This window comes from Mesoplodon mirus (assembly GCF_964341445.2).
Source record: "Mesoplodon mirus genome assembly, chromosome: 6".
Classification (NCBI taxonomy): domain Eukaryota; kingdom Metazoa; phylum Chordata; class Mammalia; order Artiodactyla; family Ziphiidae; genus Mesoplodon; species Mesoplodon mirus.
Genome location: NC_138982.1, coordinates 36092690 through 36112047, shown reverse-complemented (window position 1 = coordinate 36112047; position 19358 = coordinate 36092690). Strand labels below are relative to the sequence as shown.

The 19358-nt window shown below is 42.4% G+C and overlaps 1 protein-coding gene across 2 annotated transcripts in view; it reads right to left on the bottom strand.

Annotated features, from left to right (window-relative positions):
* Nucleotides 1-1372: 1372 nt before the first annotated feature.
* APOD (apolipoprotein D) overlaps nucleotides 1373-19358 on the bottom strand; it is a 79727-nt gene continuing 61741 nt past the window's right edge. For both annotated transcript variants that reach the window (XM_082626052.1, XM_082626053.1), the window contains 5 exons: nucleotides 15754-15928; nucleotides 12269-12421; nucleotides 7919-8040; nucleotides 4541-4629; nucleotides 1373-2778 (listed from right to left, as the gene is read on the bottom strand). In XM_082626052.1, the coding sequence (XP_082482178.1) occupies nucleotides 2543-2778; nucleotides 4541-4629; nucleotides 7919-8040; nucleotides 12269-12421; nucleotides 15754-15795 (642 nt within the window). In that variant the 5' untranslated portion in view covers nucleotides 15796-15928 and the 3' untranslated portion in view covers nucleotides 1373-2542. The remainder of the gene's footprint in view (nucleotides 2779-4540; nucleotides 4630-7918; nucleotides 8041-12268; nucleotides 12422-15753; nucleotides 15929-19358) is intronic.

The following is a 19358-nucleotide window of genomic DNA, read 5'->3' as shown; positions in this document are numbered from 1 at the left end:
GCTTATCTTTGCATTTCTGTTCTGCACTCTCATAACTTCAGTTGTGTGTCACCAAAAATGGCCACCCCAAACTACACGACCTTATGGTTATGACTTACAGAGTTTTCAATTATCCTTTCTCTGGATCTCTTAAAGTCAGATTCTGATTAGATTGGCCTAATTTATCTTTTTCATCCAGGTAGGCCACAAAAATCAGAGGTTTCTGTTCAGCCTGTGGATTGGCTGTCATTAGCACTGGTGGACACACCTTGGTCTTATCGGATGTGGCTGGGTAAGCAGAGCACATGTTCCAGACTCTATCTCTGCAGGCAGCAAGGCCACATGTGGGACCCCTCCTCTTCCTCCCCTCCTCCACCTTTTTCCACCCCCCCTACACACACACAAGTTGTAAGTGTGGGCGGGCAGGCACAGCTCCAATGTGGTCTTGTAGTCTTCATAACTATGAATTTTAATGAGTACACCACATTGTTCCATAATTTATGATCTCATTCCTCTGCTGTTTTAGTTTTAGTTTAGCTCATTTTAGTTTGGGGGCTGCTATGAGTAAAAGTATGATGAACATTTTTGTACATATATCTTCCCTTTCATCTGGATAATATAAAATAATCTTTAAATTACATATATTAAATTATAGTCTCTGAGCACTTGCAGGATATAAAACGTAAACTTGTATTTTTTGTTGTTTAAGAAATGTCTGTACCTGCTAGAGATTTATCCTTAGGTAGCTAACAGGCAAAATAATAGGATGTACTCTTTAGGATTTGCTTCAGAACACTCTTTGAAAAAAAATTGGGGGTGGGTGGGTGATAGCTGAAGCAAGATTGGTGAGATGTTGATGACTGTTGGAGCTGATGATGGGTACATAGGCACAGGGGGATTTACTACTGTATCTATTTTGCTGTTTACTTCCCATTTCCCTTCTCTTGCTCTCCCTTCTGGATTTTTTGTTGTTTTTCCCCATGTTTCCTCTAGATACGTGGTGCCCCCATGCTATCCTCTGAATTCCCCCCATTTTCTGAGGTTCAATCACCCCTGATACCTACACTGTAAAGGTGCAAAATGTAGCCATGTTCATTGTTTTAGATGCTACCAGACAGCTGTTAAGAGGAACACAATCAGCTTGTCTTGCACCATGAGTTAAGAGAGAGATAAGTAGCTTAACACTCTTGGGAAGAACTGTATTTTAGAAGAGGAGCCAGGTACCCTCTGGTGGGGTGGGCAGTGTGATAAAGCACAGATGCAACAGCAGGCGGAGCTTGTGGGAAGAGGCTCTTCTTCAATACCTACCTCTCCATTGCCGCCTTTTTGTCCAGTGGTTTTCAGCCTTTAGGAATTTCAAATAGCAAGCTACATTTTGAGGTCATATTTATTTAGTAAAATTATACATATTAAGCTTTCTTGGAATTTTTATAACCTTTAATATAAAGCAGTGAAGCGTCTCAAGTGCTCAAGGAAATATTTTATATTCATGCTGAAAATGCAAAAAGCTAATCAAATGGCTATATTTTCTATTCATTTCCCAAAACATTAGTGGATTACAAATGTTATGTGACCTAAGAGTAATCGCAGGGTGATGATTTTGAGATTGTTCTGATTTTAATAGTAAAATGTAAAAAACAACAACAACAACAAACTCCTGGTTGTTCCTGACTCCTTGAAGCTGGGACACTCTGAGATGTGACTGTACAACCTTGTGGGTACCTATGCCTGGCAGGGGATGAGACATTCTCGGAGCTCCCATGGCTCCCTCCACATGCCTCTGCCTATGGACCCGTCAGCTTGGATTAAAATTGTGTCTTTACTTGTCAATCTCCCTCCCTAGTCTGTGAGCTGCTGTGGGAGGAGAGGGATTCTGTATTTTTCAACGCCTGGAATGCAGTTGGGTCCCAGTAAATATCAGTTGAATAAAAGGCCCCAAAATTATTTTCTTAAAAAAATTCCCATAGCTTCACCCTCATAGATTTTCTTCCTTGCACAGACCCAAGATGGTCCCATTCTTCACCTGACTCTGAAGACCTCCTGATAAGAAAGTAAATGCTTCCAGGAAACTGCCTGACAGAGACTCAGAAACTCCAAATGATTCCCCGCTATGGACTGCCTACTGCAGGATGGGGCCACCTGGATTCAGGTCACCTGGTACGTGCCTTTGCCATCAGCTTTCCCTTTCTAGAAACAAGATTGTTACCTTTAAACTGTTCAGTGCTGCTTTTTTTTTTTTCAACATAACTGCTTAAGGATTTCCAAACATAAGCTTAGAATTAAAAACTCCCAATAATTAGTCCAATTTGTAGTCTACTGTGAGCACAGCAGGTCAGCAGCAAGTTGATTATCAGGCTTGCAAGGTACCAGGATGGTGCATGGCTAAGTGTTTGGGCCAACTTGCCTTGAGTTCTCTCCACTAGCTTCTGCTCTCACATTTCCCTTCTGGTATTTGGAATAGTTTGCTGCGGTGGTTTGGTTGGTCTTTATGAGGGGTGGTGTAGGGGAAAAGCAAAGCAAAAGAAGGAACATGGAGTGAATGCAGCCTCCCTTTAGAGCCTGGTTATAGGAACTCGGGGCAGTTCACCTGATCTGTGACAGTTATTTTCTCAATGTCAATGTCATTAGCGGTCAGGATATCTTTGAGATAGGTCACTGTTTCTGGAGGGAGATAAGGGTTTCTTCCCAAGAGCCAAACATGATCCATGTGAAAAAGCCAGATGATTGTGGTACAGGAGTACACGAGGGCGTAGTTCTCATAGTCGGTGGCCAGGACCCAGTATGGAGCTGATGGCATAACTGAAAACCAGAGAAAGGCAGTATTAGGAGGGGCCAGGGCAAGAGAAACCTTCACCTCTAGGACCCTGGAAGCCAGGCTCTGGGGTTCTAATTCTTCTACATCAGTGGTTCTTAACTGTGACTTCACATGGGAATCATATGGGAACTTTGAAAAATACCAGGCCCACCTCCCCTCACCCTGACTCCCAAATTCTGAACTGGAGGCTATTGGTACTTTTGAAAGCTCCCCAGGCATTCCAGTGTGCAGCCAGAGTTCAGAGTCATAATTCTGGATCCCCCCCACTCCCTGATTGCAGGTTGGTACCTGGAAGTCCATAATACCTGGGAGGTTTGGCTGTACCCCCTGGACCAACAGGCGGCATTTAGCACTAGTGTGTATGGAACAACCACTTAGCTAAACGGAGGCAAGAACGTAAGGTCAGGGGCCCCAGGCTTTCCAAGTTTGTACCACCCAGCTTCCTCTAGAACCCACCTACGGAAGGAGGTAGGGGCTAATGTTGGTCTGCTTGTTTTTCTTCTTGTGCGAACTTTGAAAATCCCACCATTCTTAAGAATACGGTAAATCAGGTGGTAACAGGTTATGATTCACTGATTGACATCTGTATAGTGTTGAAAGCTCAACATTAAAATGGTCCTTAAGAGAGATGGAGGATTTACTTTCCCCATCTGAATCCAGAAACTTCCTCTGTGAACGTGACCTCCACAGCCAAGGTCCAAGTCAAGTGTGTGGCTGAACCACACTGGCTCCATTTTGTCAGCTCCATCTTAGGCCTGCGGTCCTACCCTCTCCCTTTTTTTGTGAGACTGAGCTTTAGCTTACTCACAAGGAATACACCCAAGCCAGATTAGTTCCCTATAAACTTCATCTGACATGAAAACTAGAAGAATGCCTTTTGCTGACACAGGTGGTTAATGGTCACGAGACCCCTGGGGTGAGAGTGTGGGGAGGAAAACCCCTCAGATCCTGTCAATGTGGACATGCTGCTCTTTAGTAGTCATTCTATTTTTAGCTTTGGCTCCTTTAAGTGCCCCTGTACCCCTTTTAGCGGAATGCAGTGCAGCTGTGAATGCCTCTGAGGGTCATCCACCTGATTCTACCCACAATAAACTTCTTAATTGTTCTTTATGGAGTTGTCTGCTTCGTTTCGAGTCTCAAAGTTCCTCTTCAGTTCAGAGGATATTATTCAGTAACTCCACTTCCAAACACCAAGGAAAACTCACTGCCCAGCCCAGCTTTTTAAAGTTAAGGGGAAGGTGGACCCAAATGAAACTCCAACAATTTGGCTAGAAAATGGCAGACAGAGCCAGGACTCCAACTTACCTTCACTCTTACCATCTCTTACCTCCAAGATTTCTCACATGTTAGTTGTTCTGCTAATAACTACTAATTTTTCAGTTATTAGTTTCCTCTGGGAAACAAGACTGGCTTGGGTCTCCTACGGCTCAAGCCCAGTGGCCTCCAATCTCTGCTTCCTCTATTGACACACTTACTGTAGTTTTATAGTAAATCACCTGGGTGCTCGTCAGTATCCACACTGACATGTAAGCTTCTCAGGGACGAGGGCCAGCTCTGTCTTGCTCATCTTTGCATCTCCAGGGCCTAGCCCAGTGCATGATGGCAGGCAGGAGGTGCTCAACGAATAATTATGCATTGAATCAATATGGGTGACACTCAGATGTGACGGGAGTGCTCTGACCCAGGGCTCTAGCCTTCCGTTTGCATATCTCCTGTCCCTGACACCTCCTGCGAGTGTATACTTACACCAGAAAAACTTAACTCCCAACTTGGCGGGCTCCGTGATGTTCTCCTGGGTGGCTTCACCTTCAATTTGATTCACAGTTCCATCAGCTCTGCAATGAGTTAAAAACCAAAACCAAAAAACCTGAACTCATTAAAAGCCCCAAATCAAGGAAAAGCAAGATTTGTGACACCAACAATCATGGTGGCCAACATCGCAAGTTCTGGGTAGGAGGTTCTTGAAAACAGGTTGGGTCCTAATTCCATTCCCTCCCCTTTGCTTTCTTGCTGTCTCTGAGATGGAACAGAGGAAGGCAGCTTTTGGGTGATAAGAATCAACAATTGCAAAGCCCCCGGACTGGAAAATATGTGAGGCCCTGCTATTTCAACACTGTTTTTTGGAGTGTATGTAGTAGCCTGCAAGGCCATTTGCTGCTCCTGGGCTCCAAACCAAGAGGGAGGAAAAGGGAATGGAAAAACAAGCAAATAAAACAACCCAACACAGAACAAAGATTCGCTTCTTTAAAACTGAGAAAGGAAAAAATAAGGACTGACTGGATTACTGAAAATCATGTAAAAAGTGGAATCTGGAGATCTGCAAAGTTTCCCTCTCTTTGGGCCTCACGTGATATCACGTGGCATCATTTGTCCCATAAAGGGGTTCATATGCCTGGGTTCATAGCTCTGAGATCCCATCCAGTTCAGCAAGCTTCTGATTGAGTGTGGGAGATTCTGACGTAGGCCAGGTCAAAGCAGACAGTGAGGAAACATTTACCTCACTTCAGGGATTCTACCAGGCATCCAGATCTCAGAGACATTAGATGTGAGGAAATGTGCATCTTACAATTAATGCCACCTTACAATTGTTAGTGTCATTTCTTTTTTAGTGGTATATAAAATGGTGGTGTCTTAAAAGCGATGGTCTTTTTGCTTGGATGGATGAAATACTTTCACTCTTTTGAAGGGAGCTGGCCCCATTTCTGGATAACTTCCAATGACCCCCTGGATCTAAGGGAAAGGGGAAAGACCTAGGGATAGAGGCTATGAAGGAGGGTGCTCTTCCTAGCAGGCCAACAGAGGAGTTTCCTGTTCACCAGTTCTCAGAGGGGCAGACAAACTAAAATTGGAGCAATGGCATGTGTTAGAAAGTCAGTAGGCTATGGTTAGTGGGGATGGATATCCTAGAACCAGACAATAAGCAGCAGGTAAGGGGGTTGGGGGTGGGAAATGTTCTCTGATGCTCCTGGATTGCATAGTCTGTTTATCACTGAGTAGGGCTGGAGACCATGCCCCGCTCTCACCTGGGAGTCAACCTGTAAGACGGAAGATGGTCCATTTCTATCTGCATGCAGTTGCTTAGCAACAAACCACTCTCTTCCCAACAGACTTTCCCCCTTTTCACCATCATTTATGTTTTGCTCCAGGACAGTTTTCAAAATACCAGTCTCTGATCATAAACTCACAATTTGTTCATAGGAAAAATGCATTTGTATTTTCAAGGGTAGCAGCATATTAGCAATAATAGGTACTATTAAATGATTACCACATGCTAAACACTGTTCTAAGTGCTTTACATGTGTTACCCCATTTAATGTTCACACAGCGTTATGGACAGATGTACTATGATTATTGCCAATTTACAGAGGAGGAAACTGAGGCCTAGAAAGTTACCATAACTAACCTAAGATCACATCATTAGTAAGTAGTAGAACCAGGATTTGAAACTGGGCACCTAACCCCTTCAGCTCCCAGCCCTGAGCCAGCTGCTTTGGCCCCAGCATTCTGACACTGGCTAAGGGTATTTTGCTCAGGCTCCCTGCCATGCCCCCTGCTTGTTCTGCAGAATCTATATCATTTTTCTGACTAACAAACCTTTCTCCATATGCCTTTGCTCTTAAGTAGAAGTGACCCTAGAGGCAGAGTGACCTAATACTCCGGGTACAGTTAAAGATGATTCCTGGCCAACTCAGCAGGAGAGCTGGGGGCATCTGATGGGTTTTGGGATCTGTGTCATTGTCTGACTCTTGACCTTAGAATGGGACAAAATATTTCAAATAAAGTCATTGTTACTTTGGGACCTATAAAATTCCTGTGAGACCTTCTGGGGGTCTGCATCTCAATTCCTGTAGCCCTCACTGGGCTCTGAAATGAGTGGGATTTTTCTTTAGAGTTGCTCAAGATTCTTACTTTATTTCTTTGGTTTACGTGGGGTCAGAGAGTCAGCCCACTGTACTGTGGCTCACAGGAAGCTTAATGGGAATAGGATGGCCATGCAAAGCCTCTCTGAGCCTGAGTAACTTCCAGGCTGGGTGGTAGTTGTTTTCTTGCAGTTGAACACAGTTCTTAGACAACTTAGGAAACAGGAATGGCAACCATTCATGCCCCGCCTCTTTCATATATCTTCTGGTCTCTTCACCATTTCACTTCTCCCTGGTGTTGAATCTCAGCTTCATCACTTATAAGCTGTGTGACCCTTGGGCAAATTACTTTACCTCTCTGTACCTCATTTTCCTCATCCATAAAAAGAGGGTTAATAATAGTACCAACCTCAGGTTGCTATGGGGATTAAATGAATATCTATGCTCATTTACATGTACATACATAAATAGATGTATATGTACACACATGTATATATACATACACATACAGAACAGTGCCTTGCACATAGGAAATGTTTAATTAATATTAGTTACCATTGTTTATTGTTATTCTTATCTTTGTTGATGGCAGGTGGGTAGGAGTTCTTCCTAGGTTTCTTTTTAAGTTTATATTTGCTTTCTAAAGGATGAATTTTGGGATCAAATATCAGTCTGTTAGAAGTAATAGAAAAATATCTTTCTGTAGGTTCTCCTGTTCACACAACCTAGAGTGTGACTATGTATGTATCTGATTCTTGCTTAATAAGAAAAGGAGTTTTCTGAGTTAAAGCTGTCTGGAGATGGGATAAATTGTCATGGAAGATGTTGAGCTCCCAGTTTCTGGAAGGATTCAAGCTATGCTGGATGCCCTCAATCAGCAGATGATATAGAAAGTGCTTCTCTCTTGGTTTGGAGGTCAGACAAGGGGGTCCTTTGCTGTCCTTTGCTACCAGAGGGTCTGTTTTGCAGTGAGAGCAGGAACCTTGCAGTTTGTGTTACCATTGAGTCCCTAGGACATCTCACAGGGTGTGGGACACAATAAGGTGCTCGGCAAGTGGTCATGGAAATGACTGAGTGACTTCTAGTCCCTACCATTCTGCCTGCCAAAAGCTTTCCTCTCAGGACCTGTCATGAGCAGGCAGCCCAGACCCAGCAATGTCTGCATCCTCCCCACACTAGACGGCAAGGACACCAGTCACCCCAGGACAGTCTCTGCAGGGCTCCCTCCCGGACGTGTGTTGCCTTTGAAAGCACAGCCTCTCACCTCAGCTCCTTGTTTATCACTTTGATGTTTCCGTTTTCCATTAGTGAGTAGTTGGCTTGGATGCAACTTCCCTTCTCAAAGCTCACTGGGATCTTCTCAATTTCATACCATCTTCCAAGATACTGCAGAGACAATGACAAGCAGAGCAAACCCTGTGACTCTCTGGGGACCTGCAAACTCTTCCCCATTGTTGTCTTTCAGAGCAGAGCCCTTTCCTGGGGTAACCAGGCAAAATGGGCTGCATTGTTCCCAGTAGCCACTGAGCAAGATATTGACTCAAATGGTAATAAGTGAATCGGATGTGTGGGCATTGGTTGAATGCCACAGTCCATTCCTAAAGTGCTTTTTATTTAGCTATGCTTTCAGTGTCCCCTTCAGTCAAAATCTATGTGAAATTCTAAACTCCGTAAAAGGAAGGGATTGGTTTAGATGATGTAAGGTGCCATCTCAAATATTTTATGATTCTTCAAGACATCTTTGAATTGTGTGCAAAGTCAGATGTGTTTACTGTGGGGAGCTGGGTCTCCAGAGTTGGTTAAATTCTCCTCATATAACCCCACACAGGGAGTTGGTCACAAAGGCTTTTGGCAGGTGGTCAAGATTTAGAAGACCTGTATCATTCCTCCCCTGGGGGCTTGCTCTCTGTCCATAATTTCAGTGCACAGAGTCATCTTTAAAGGAAGTGAGCAACTGCGCGGGTGAGGGTGAGGGGAGAGAGGCACGCTCCTGCTTCCATACATTGCTGGGCATAGAGACTGCTCCAATCTACAGCCTTCATGAGGGAGACTGCTCCAATCTACAGCCTTCATGAGGGCAACTTGGCAATATCTAGCAAAACTAAAACTACATATACTCTGGCCCAACAATTTCACCTCTGAGAAGGTATCCTCCTGAAATTAAGAAACGATGTATGCACAAGGTTATTCATTGCAATCCTATTTGTAATAACAAAAGACAGGAAATGGTGTAAGTGAGCATTAGTAGGGGACTGGGTAAATAAATGATGGCACATCCATACACTGGAATGTTATACACCCTCTTTTAAAAGAGCTATATGTAATTATCTCCAAGATACATTTTTTTTTTTTTTTTTTGCGGTACGCGGGCCTCTCACTGTTGTGGCCTCTCCCATTGCGGGGCACAGGCTCCGGACGCGCAGGCCCAGCGGCCATGGCTCACGGGCCCAGCCGCTCCGCGGCATGTGGGATCTTCCCGGACCGGGGCACGAACCCGCGTCCCCTGCATCGGCAGGCGGACTCTCAACCACTGCGCCACCAGGGAAGCCCCTCCAAGATACATTTAATGGAAAAGGAACCAGGTGCAAAATAGTGTACATATGACACTAACTTTTATGTAAAACTGGGGGAAAGGTTATTATTATCAGTCCTCTATTGCTGACCACAAGTTTATGGTCTCATAGTTTTGTACATCAGGAGTCCGACACGGGTCTCACTGGGTTAAAATCAAAGTGCTGGCAGTGCTACCTCCCTTTCCGGAGGCTCTAGCGGAGAATCTGTCTTCTTGCCCTTTCCAGGATCTAGAGGCTGTTTGCGTTCCTTGGTTTGTGAATCCCTTCCTCCATCTTCAGAGGCAGCAAAAGCAGGTCAAATACCTCTCACACTGCATCTCTTTGACTCTTCTTCCATCATCACTTCTCTCTGACCACAGCTGGGTAAGGTCCTTTGCTTCTAATGATTATATTGGGCCCACCTGATAATGCAGGATACTCTTGCCATCTCAAGCTCCATTACTTTAATCACATCTTCCAAATCCCCTTTTCCAGGTAAAGAAACAATTTGCAGATTCCGGGGAATATGGCATGGACATCATTCTTCCTACTGCAGTTATGTATGTGCTTTTTTATATATGTACATATTATCTCCCAAAAGATACACCATAAGCTGTTTTTACTGGTTGCTACTGGGGAGGAAAACTGAGGCTGGGATATAGGGGTGGAAAGGAAAGTTTTCATTGTATGTCCTTTTGCATCTTTAGAATTTTGAACCATGTGAATATATTTACCTAGTCAAAATATGGATTGAAATTATTTTAGAAATTTAAAAATGTATTACTCTACAAAACAAAATCAAGGAGATGCAGTCACCTTCAAAAAAGTCAGAATTTGAAATGAGAGCATACTGCAAATAGGTAGCAGTATTGCTTCGGTCACCTGGCTCTCTGCTAAAATATCTACCCACATTTAGGGCATAAATTTTCCACTCATTTGTTAAAGGACATCTTTCAATTAAAAATCACTGAACTTAACAGGCATTTAAAGCACTGAAGAATAAGTTTAAAGGTCAGCTGATTTCATAGGCATCCTCAGAAAATCTCCATTATATACAATGCATTTAAAATAGTTCTATTATTGTTAAGGTGACTTTAATGCTCCACAATTAAAAACGAGGACACACGATTTTCCAGAAAGGAAGAAACTCAGAGGTGGAAGGTTGCTTTTCATGTCATGTTCCCTCATGATCTCATAATATTTTTGTGAAGGTCTTTTTGTCTTTGGGGGTCTCTGTTTCTCTATCTCTATGAGGAGAATGCAGTGTTCAAAGATAATTATGAAAAGGAAGAAGTAAAACTATCTCCATTTCCAGATGACAGGGTTTTATATATAGAAAATCCTAAGGAATACACACACACACACACACACACACACAATTATTAGAACTAACAAATGAATTCAGCAAGGTTAAAGATACAAGAATTAATATATAGAAATAAAATGTATTTCTATACTTACAATGACCAATCTGCAAATTAATTTAAGAAAATCCCATTTATAGTAGCATCAAAAGAACCAAATTCTTATGAAAAAATTTAACCAAAGAAGCATAAAACATACTCTGAAAACTACAAAACATCGTTGAAATAAATTAAAGGAGACCTAAGTAAATGGAAAGACATCCTGTGTTCATGGATAGGAAGACTTAAAATTGTTAAAATGGCAATACTCTCCAAATTGACCAACAGATTTAATACAGTCTCTATCAAAATTCCAACTTGCTTCTTTGCAGAAATTGACAAAATGAGCCTAAAATTTATACGGAAATACAAAGGGTCCAGAATAGCCAGAAGAACAAAGTTGAAGAACTCATATATTCTGAAGTCAAAACTTACTACAAAGCTACAGTAATCAAGACTATACTGTGCTGGTATAAGGATAGACATATAGATTAATAGAATAGAATTGAGGGTCCAAAAATAAACTCTTACACATATGGTCAACTGATTTTCAACAAGGGTATCAAGACTATTCAATGGCGAAAGAATAGTCTTCTCAACAAACCATCCTGGAACAACTGGATATCCTCATGCCAAAGAAAGAAGTTTGGCTCCTATATCACATGATATACAAAATTTAACTTAAAATGAATCAAAGACTTAAATGTAAGAACTACAACTGTAAATCGCTTAGAAGAAACTATAGTAGTAAATCTTTATAACCTTAGACTAGGCAATTTTTTTAGATATGCCACAAAAAGCACCAGCAACAAAAGAAAAAATAGATAAATTGGACGTCATTAATATTAAAAAGTTTTGTGCTCAAAAGACACATCAATAAGGTGAAAAGACAATCCTTACCATATATGGGGGAGTTGATTCTATCAACATCTTTTTAGTGCAGGTAACAAGAAAGCCCCTTGGGGGAGTGCTGTCCTCTCCTGGGCTCTGTTTGAGTAACCTGTGGGGGTCCTGCACTCCTGGGAAGCCTAGTTTTGAATCCTACTCTGCATTTACTGGCTGTGTGAACTGAGTGGGTTGCAATCTCTCTGACGTTCAGCTTCTTCAGCTGTAGAGTGAGGATAATATTTCTGCAGCAGCTGCTGTCAATGCCCTGTCCCATGTCCTTTCAGCCCACCTCTGGGCTCACCTCCATCACAGCGGGCTTCCCATACACACTGCCAGCTTCCCACCTGGAGCCCCTGGGTCTCCTTCTCTGCCACAGGCTTGGCCAGTGCCATGGGAGCTCCCACTGCCCACCTACATCCGTCCGTGGGACAACCTGAGGCACATTCTACATATTTCCTCAGAGGATCCCCAGCAGGATTGAACCCCATTGTTCACAGAGTAACCTGCTCATGAACTCACGCTTTACTGCTTTCCTGCCTTCTCTGTCTGTTTCCCCACATGCCCACTCAGGCTTCCTGGGCTCATCTTCTAAAACATCTCTGCTTCCCAGTTCTTGTCTCATGGTCTGCTTTGGGGGAGCTCCCAGTAAGATAAGTACCTACCCCAAGGCTTGCTGTGGCCATTAAAGCAGAAAAATAAAACCAAACCTGGTAGGCTGCTTATGCAAACAGGAGACAGCAAAACAAGCGGGAGTTTAGCCTTTTACCACACCTTATTCACGTCGAAGTTCTCCTGCACTGGAGGATTTGGGCATTTCCCGAGATGGAAAGCTTGTCCCTCAGCTGCTCCGAAGAGTCCAGCCAGGGCAGGAAGCAGCAGCAGCAGAGCTGGGACCATCTTGGAGCTGGGTGGCTGGAGGTGGACCTGGAGTGGGGAGAACAAAGCAGCTGGAGGCGCTCAGATCTCCTGAGGGCACAGAGTCCCCAGAGGAAAATTTCTGGGCTGGCCGGTCCCTCTGTGCACAGCCTCCCACTCAGCCCGTCTGAGCCCCTCATCCCCCAGGGTCACCTCAGTCATCAGTGTCACTGTGAGGCCCTCCACCCCTGTGAGCCTCTCTAGCAGCTTTTGTGCCACCATTAGAACACATTCTGCCTGGTATTAGAGTTCGTTGGATTTATTTTGCCAGCTGCCCCTGACCCTACACACCTAATTATGCATTTTCAAGGACGGGCATCGTTTTTGATTCTCCCTGGACTCACGCACAGAACCTCTCAGTGCCAGGTGCAGTAGGTACTTATTGTATGAACAGAAACAATGTGTGTGTGTTGGGGATGGGTAGGCAAAGGAGGGAGAGTGAAGCCATCAAGTGAACCATGAGAGAAAAAACCAAAAACAAACCATTCATTACATTTAGTGCCCTGTGAGATTCATCAAAGAAATGCCTCCCTGACTCCACTTCCCCACCCTGCCCCCATCTGCTTGGCTGTTTACCAACCCAAGAGAAGGCCTGGGAACTTTAACAGGGAGCAGCGTGCTGGGGACTCCAGGGTCACCCTGACTGGATTTGAATTCTGGCTCTACACATACGAAGTATAACTGTGTCCAATGGATGCTTTAGTTTCCTTGGCTATTAAGTGGGAATAATAATCATACCAACCTCATGAAGTTTCATGAGAATTAAATTAGAAAATATAAGGAGAGCATTTAGAGCAGTGTCTGACAGAGAAAATGCTCAATAAATGCTAGTTATTATTATGAAAAGCAGAAGCAAAATATTGTGTTTCCTGAATTTCTTTTCCTTCCTTCCTCCCTTCCTTCCTTCCTTCCTTTGACATGCTGTTGAGGGTATTTTTCATAGATGCTGTACATTTAACCAGAGAAGGACCCGTAGCTGACTTGTAATTGTGCAAAAAGCATTTGAGCCCAGCACCCTTGGGCGTGGAAGCTTCTTTGAGGAGGGGCAATGGGCAAGGGTGAGGGCTGCAGTGCTGTTGACAGGGTAGGAGCCTGGGCTGCTCCCTGCTTCTTTCACTGACTTGCTCTCAGTCTGTTCTCTTCCTTGCAACTCCTTGCCTGTAGCTGCACAGGAGCTATTTCCAACGCTTTGACTTTCTCCCTGTGATGAAGAGGACTGAACCAATGCAAGCAAGATGTTCTCAGATCTGAATATTTAAAAGGATGTGTCATAACAGGAATAATTATAACCACTTTCTTATGAATCTCTAAACCTCCAAATAACCTTTAATAATCAATAGCTTTTCTTCTGGAAGTTTTGTTGCCCGTTTTTCAAAAGAACAGTTACCTAATGAGTAAAAGCTGATGCAAGGTTGGGGGGAGGAAGGGTGGTCCCTGAGTCCCTGCCTTGAGCACGTCTGCTGTGGGGCCCTTTCCTTAGTCTCTGAGGCTCCACTTCCCGTCAGCCCCTACCACCAGGTAAACAACACTTGTCTTTTAACCTTTTGGGGGATGATGGATGCCAAAATCCAGCCTAAATCCACAAAAATTTGCATTTCTTTCCAAGAGGTTCTTAGAACCACTGAAGTTCTGCTCTTGGCCCCTAGTAGGCCCCAAGCTCAGTGCCTTGCCCAGGAATTGTAAGCCCAGAGGATGGCCACGCATTCTACACGTTCTACAGGCACCCCCTCCCCCAAACTGGACAGGACCTTAGAGGTCATTTATCCAACGCCACCCCTCAGGTGTACAGATGGGAAAGTTGAGGCCCAGAAGGGGCGGAGCGCTGGGACTCGGGCCCCTTCTCCACTTGTCCATTCTGTCACACCCCTGAGCCATGCTTCCTTCTGTGCCTACCTTCGGTGGCTTCAATAAACACCTACCTCTGTACCTGATAAGTCTCATTTCACCACGTGACAGTCCCACCAAAAGTCAGTTCCCCATCTTACTATGACAAATATCTTGTTACAGAATGTTCTATTGTGGGCTGAAACATGTTCTTTAGCTCTGTAGGAGGATTTCAGAGCAAAACTAATTCCCCTTGCCTGCCACTCTTCTAAAGATGCCTCTTTATTGCAGTAGTTTTATTCCTATGATGAAAACTTTTTGTGAGAGAAAAAGTTGATAACATCCATCATTTCTTTGCAGTACCCCTCGCATTCTACTTCACCCAGTGCTTATTGAGCACCTTCTGAGGGTAAATCACATTATTAACATATATCTATGAACTTGGGTATGCATGACTTATTTTTGCATTGTCTCCTGATACTAATGGGAAGACTGTCCTAACGAAGAGAGTTTAAATACTTAAAAAAAGATATAATTTAAATATTATTTTATCTAAATATTAAATAATTAAAAAATAATTCTACTAAGTTATGGTGCATCCACACAGGGCCAGAATTGACTCTGTGGACCACTGCTCACACTCACTGAGCTTCTCCAGGGAGGAGCCCTGGCTTCAGTATTTTACATGTGCATTAAATCTTCACCACACCCTAACTGGAAGTGTCCTGTGCTGACAATTCTCTGTGTACTCAATGAGATTACTTCCTGACAAGCTGTGAAGCCAGAACTTAGGTCAGGTTTCCTAAGAGTCTACACACCTGCATGTTAGCCTGGACCTGGTGCCTGGTCTCAAGGAGCTGCAGAATATTAAGGACTAGGCTTTTAGATTTCACATGACCAAGGAAAAAATACATTTCCACAAGTAAATGGGTCTTAAAAACCATTTCGCTATTGAATCTAACAAGAAAACGTATCTTCTGAAGAAAATATTTTTGCATTTTCTATTAATTTAATTTAATTTAATAATAATTAATTCTATTAATATTAAATGCATTTTCTATTCACATAGTGCATTCCAATTAACTTTTCGGTCAATTTTACTGTAATGCACAGTGGATAACAACCCCCTGAGAATTCATCTGTCACAGTATTGGTGTATGGAACAATTCCTCATTGTCTCATATAGTATAGAGGGGGGTGCGTAGTGCCAGCAGAAGACTTTGAGGTGAGTCAGCACTGCGTTGGCACCCCAGTTCTGGCATTTGTTGGTGGTCTTACCTTAGGCCTGTTGCTTAGGATATCTGAACTTCAGTTTTCTCATCTGAAAAATGGCACTAACAATATCTTCTTGTAAGGATGTTTATGGAAAAATGAGACTAAGTCTGCAAAACAACTGGCCAAAGGCCCTCAGTTGTGTTAGTTACTATTTTTAGCTGAAAAGCGGCAATGAAAACTCAAGACGGTCTCTATTTTAAGCATTATTTATCATAAATGAAAATTAATACCACAGTACATACCTTTTTTATCAAGATGAAAGCAGTTTCCACATGCAAAATCATCCAATTTGAGATGCCTTCTCTTGGTGACTGGCTTCTCCCAAGCTATTTTATAAGCTTCTCAGGTCATTGATGTTTAATTTTAATGCATGCCACACCCCCTCCAGTTCAGGAAGGCTGGCCTAAAAGCTTCGCTCTGTATGAAACACAAAGATGGATGTTATGTTCATCTCCCTCCCCCAGTTTCCTTCACAGCTGCTCCCTGAAGAAGAAACAACGAGATATTGTTTGTGTGTGTGTGTGTGAGAGAGAGAGAAAGACAAAGTGCATTTCATTCAAAACATCTTTTTTGCTGTGTGGATTTTCTAATTTAATTTTCTCAGTCAGAATGCACTTTTAAGTTCCAGTAAGATGAGTTGCAACATGTATTCAAACATCTGTTATTTATTTTTCATTTTTGTGTAAATGAAAAAGCAACAGTCACATTTCCTGAAAATGGAGCCTGAATTCCACCCATGTGGTCCCTGGCCTGGAACAAGACGCAGGCAACAGAGAGAAGGTTAGCAAACAGTTGGCTTTCTGTGTGATCCGGGGCAAGCCACCCACTTCTCTGAGCCTCATTCTCCCCACTGTGAAGGATAGACTGTCATTTCTGTCCCCACCAGAGTTGGGTGTGTAGGGGCTAAAAGCTGAGAACACCAACGGTGTCTTCTGGAGTTCCTCTCTCATGAGTCTTGGATGACTCTCCCAGCTACATATTCTAGGCAGCCCATTCTGCTTGGGGTGGGAGTGGGGACGGGGAGCAGATTTAAGCCTGGGGCACTTTTGGTTGGGCCTCGTCTCTCTCTGTGGAATGAACAACTTTGGACTCTTAGGCGTTGGATTCTGTGCCTTTGTGATAGGCAGAAGGTTTTTTAATTTTTAATTTTATTTTATTGAAGTATAGTTGATTTACAATGTTGTGTTAATTTCTGCTGTACAGCAAATTGGCTCAGTTATAAAAATAGATATTCTTTTTCATATTCTTTTCCATTATGGTTTATCATGGATATTGAATATAGTTTCCCCTGCTATACAGTAGAACCTTTTTGTTTATCCATCCTGTATATAACAGTTTGCATCTGCTAATCTTGAACTCCCAATCCTTCCCTCCCACCATCTCCCCTCCTCCTTGGCAACCCCAAGTCTGTTCTCTATGTCTGTGCGTCTATTTCTGTTTTGTAGATAAATTGGTATTTTAGATTCCACACATAAGTGATATCATATGGTATTTGTCTTTCTCTTTCTGACTTACTTCACTTAGTATGATAATCTCTAGGTCCATCCATGTTGCTGCAAATGGCAGTATTTCATTCTTTGTTATGGCTGAGTAATATTCCATTGTATATATATATACCACACTGGCAGAAGGTGACACATAGATAAGACAGTACTTTTGTACCAGACTTATATTCCTAAATAAAATTCATTCTCAAATTTGTAAGCAATAGAGAGAAATTTACAGCACTAGACCTTTAAACCTTATAACAACAGCAACAAGAGTGAAACCTTAACATACCAAACTTTGAGAGCTCTTTCTTTGGGATGTTCTTTACCTTTTCAGGAAAAGAAGGAATTCTTCTTCCTGTTCAGGGCACTGACTCTGACTGTACTCCTGTAATGCTTTCCCTTCAGAACTCTGCATGGCTCCCTCCTTCGTCCAGGTCTCTGATCTAATGTCCTTCCTTTAAGGGCCTTCCTGACCTTTCAAAAATAGCACTCTTGTCACTATCATTTTACTTGGTTCATTATATCCTTACTATATGTTTACCTGAAATTATATCCGTTATTTATGTTTTTTCTTGCTTATGGGGTTTTCCCCACTGGGATCTAAGCTCCACAAGTACAGAGAATTTGCCTCATTTTCTTACTGCTGTACCCCTAGTGGCTAGAACACATCATAAGTGCTCAGTAACTACTTTAAACTGAATGGAAGGGACCTATCTATTCAAAGAATTTACTGAGTATTCTAAGATATGCACAAGGACTAGAGGTAATATTCAAGAGACTTCTATTTGAATTGTTTTCTGGGGAAAGTACTGGCCTGTAACTATTACAATAAATTGTTGCACAGTTTTCCACAAAGCAATATTGCTAAATTTCCAAATGTGTAAGTTAAGATTGATATATTTATATATTTGAATCCTCAGCATGAAATCAAGAACTGTGGAGCTGAAGGTACTAGTCTAGGAGTCATAGTGTGAGAAAAATCACATTATCTTTCTGGGTCTCAGTTTATTTTTTCCTTCAAGTGTTAGCAAATGGTATAATTTAGGGAAATCCTCTTTTTATATGTTCTGGAATGTAGAGACAAGCACAAGTTCGTAAGCATTATAAAACCAATCAGAACTGTGTTCTAAACAAGTCTTTATGTTTAAATTCCAAAATAGCGCAATTTGTTGTAAACAATTAAAATAGTACCAAAATATAGGCCTCAGAAAGTGTGTCTCATAATCCCACACCTCAGAGATTGTTACATTTGCACTTATTCTTCTCGGTAGTCCTAGACAGATCCCAACATAATAACAATAATAGCGACAATATCCAGTGTACTGAAGCTTTCTTGTCTTTATGTAATAAGGTATCTCTTGATATCAATTCACATAGATCTACTTCATTCTTTCACTTGCTGTAAAACCTTGTTTTTACATGACAGCACATTTCTTCAAGGGGATGGCCTGTGGTTTTATAGGGAAGTAGTTCTTTAGTTGGGTGATCTTTCATCATGTAGGTAATTGCCTCAGTGGTTTTACCACAAGACCCTCAGGGAAGATGAAATTGTTTTGGTGGACTTTTTGTAGCAAGAAATAGAGAACTATCCCATCTTAAAAAAAAGTTTCCCAGATGGAAATTTCTCTGTTTATTAATACGTGGTTCTTTCAACTACCAGAGTCATCCTGTATGCCTTTCTAAAGTGATATTTCTTTTGTCAAGTAAAATGAAGGGGAAACACAACTGTACTTTTCATGTGAAAACCCAGATTATGAGTTTTCAATAGCAGGTATTCACTCTTTAAGACTCAGTTCAAAAGTTCCACTCTCTGGTTGTCTTCCTGAATTCTTGCCCACTCCATGCAGTGTTCATCACTCTCTACTTTGTGTTTCCACAGCATCTGTTACTTTGTTCTCAGGCCCATCACACCATGTCAAGCATCACCACTAGGGCCACCATCTCCTCCTGGATACTGTCAGATCCTTCAGAGTATGTTTGTCTTTTTGTCCCTGGTAAATTGCCTAATGCCTGGTAGGTAATAAGTGTTTACTAAATGTAATTGGATGATTGAGTGTTTAATTCTCATTATTTTGGGGGATGACCACATACTTCATGATTTATTCAGATGCCCTCTTTCCTCTCCTTCCTGCTCCTTTGTGGCCATTTAGTTTATCACTAGGAGCTGGAACCAGCTGAGAGTTGAAGGATGCCAAGCATCTGCTGAACAGCAAGAAAGCAATCAAACTGGTGAAAACTACAACTTGACATGGCATCAGGGAGGAACACGGAACTGGATGGCAGGAGGCCTGGGTTCTTGTCCTAGCTCTGTTACTAACTCATTTATCCATTCATTCACTCTTTCGACAACAGATATC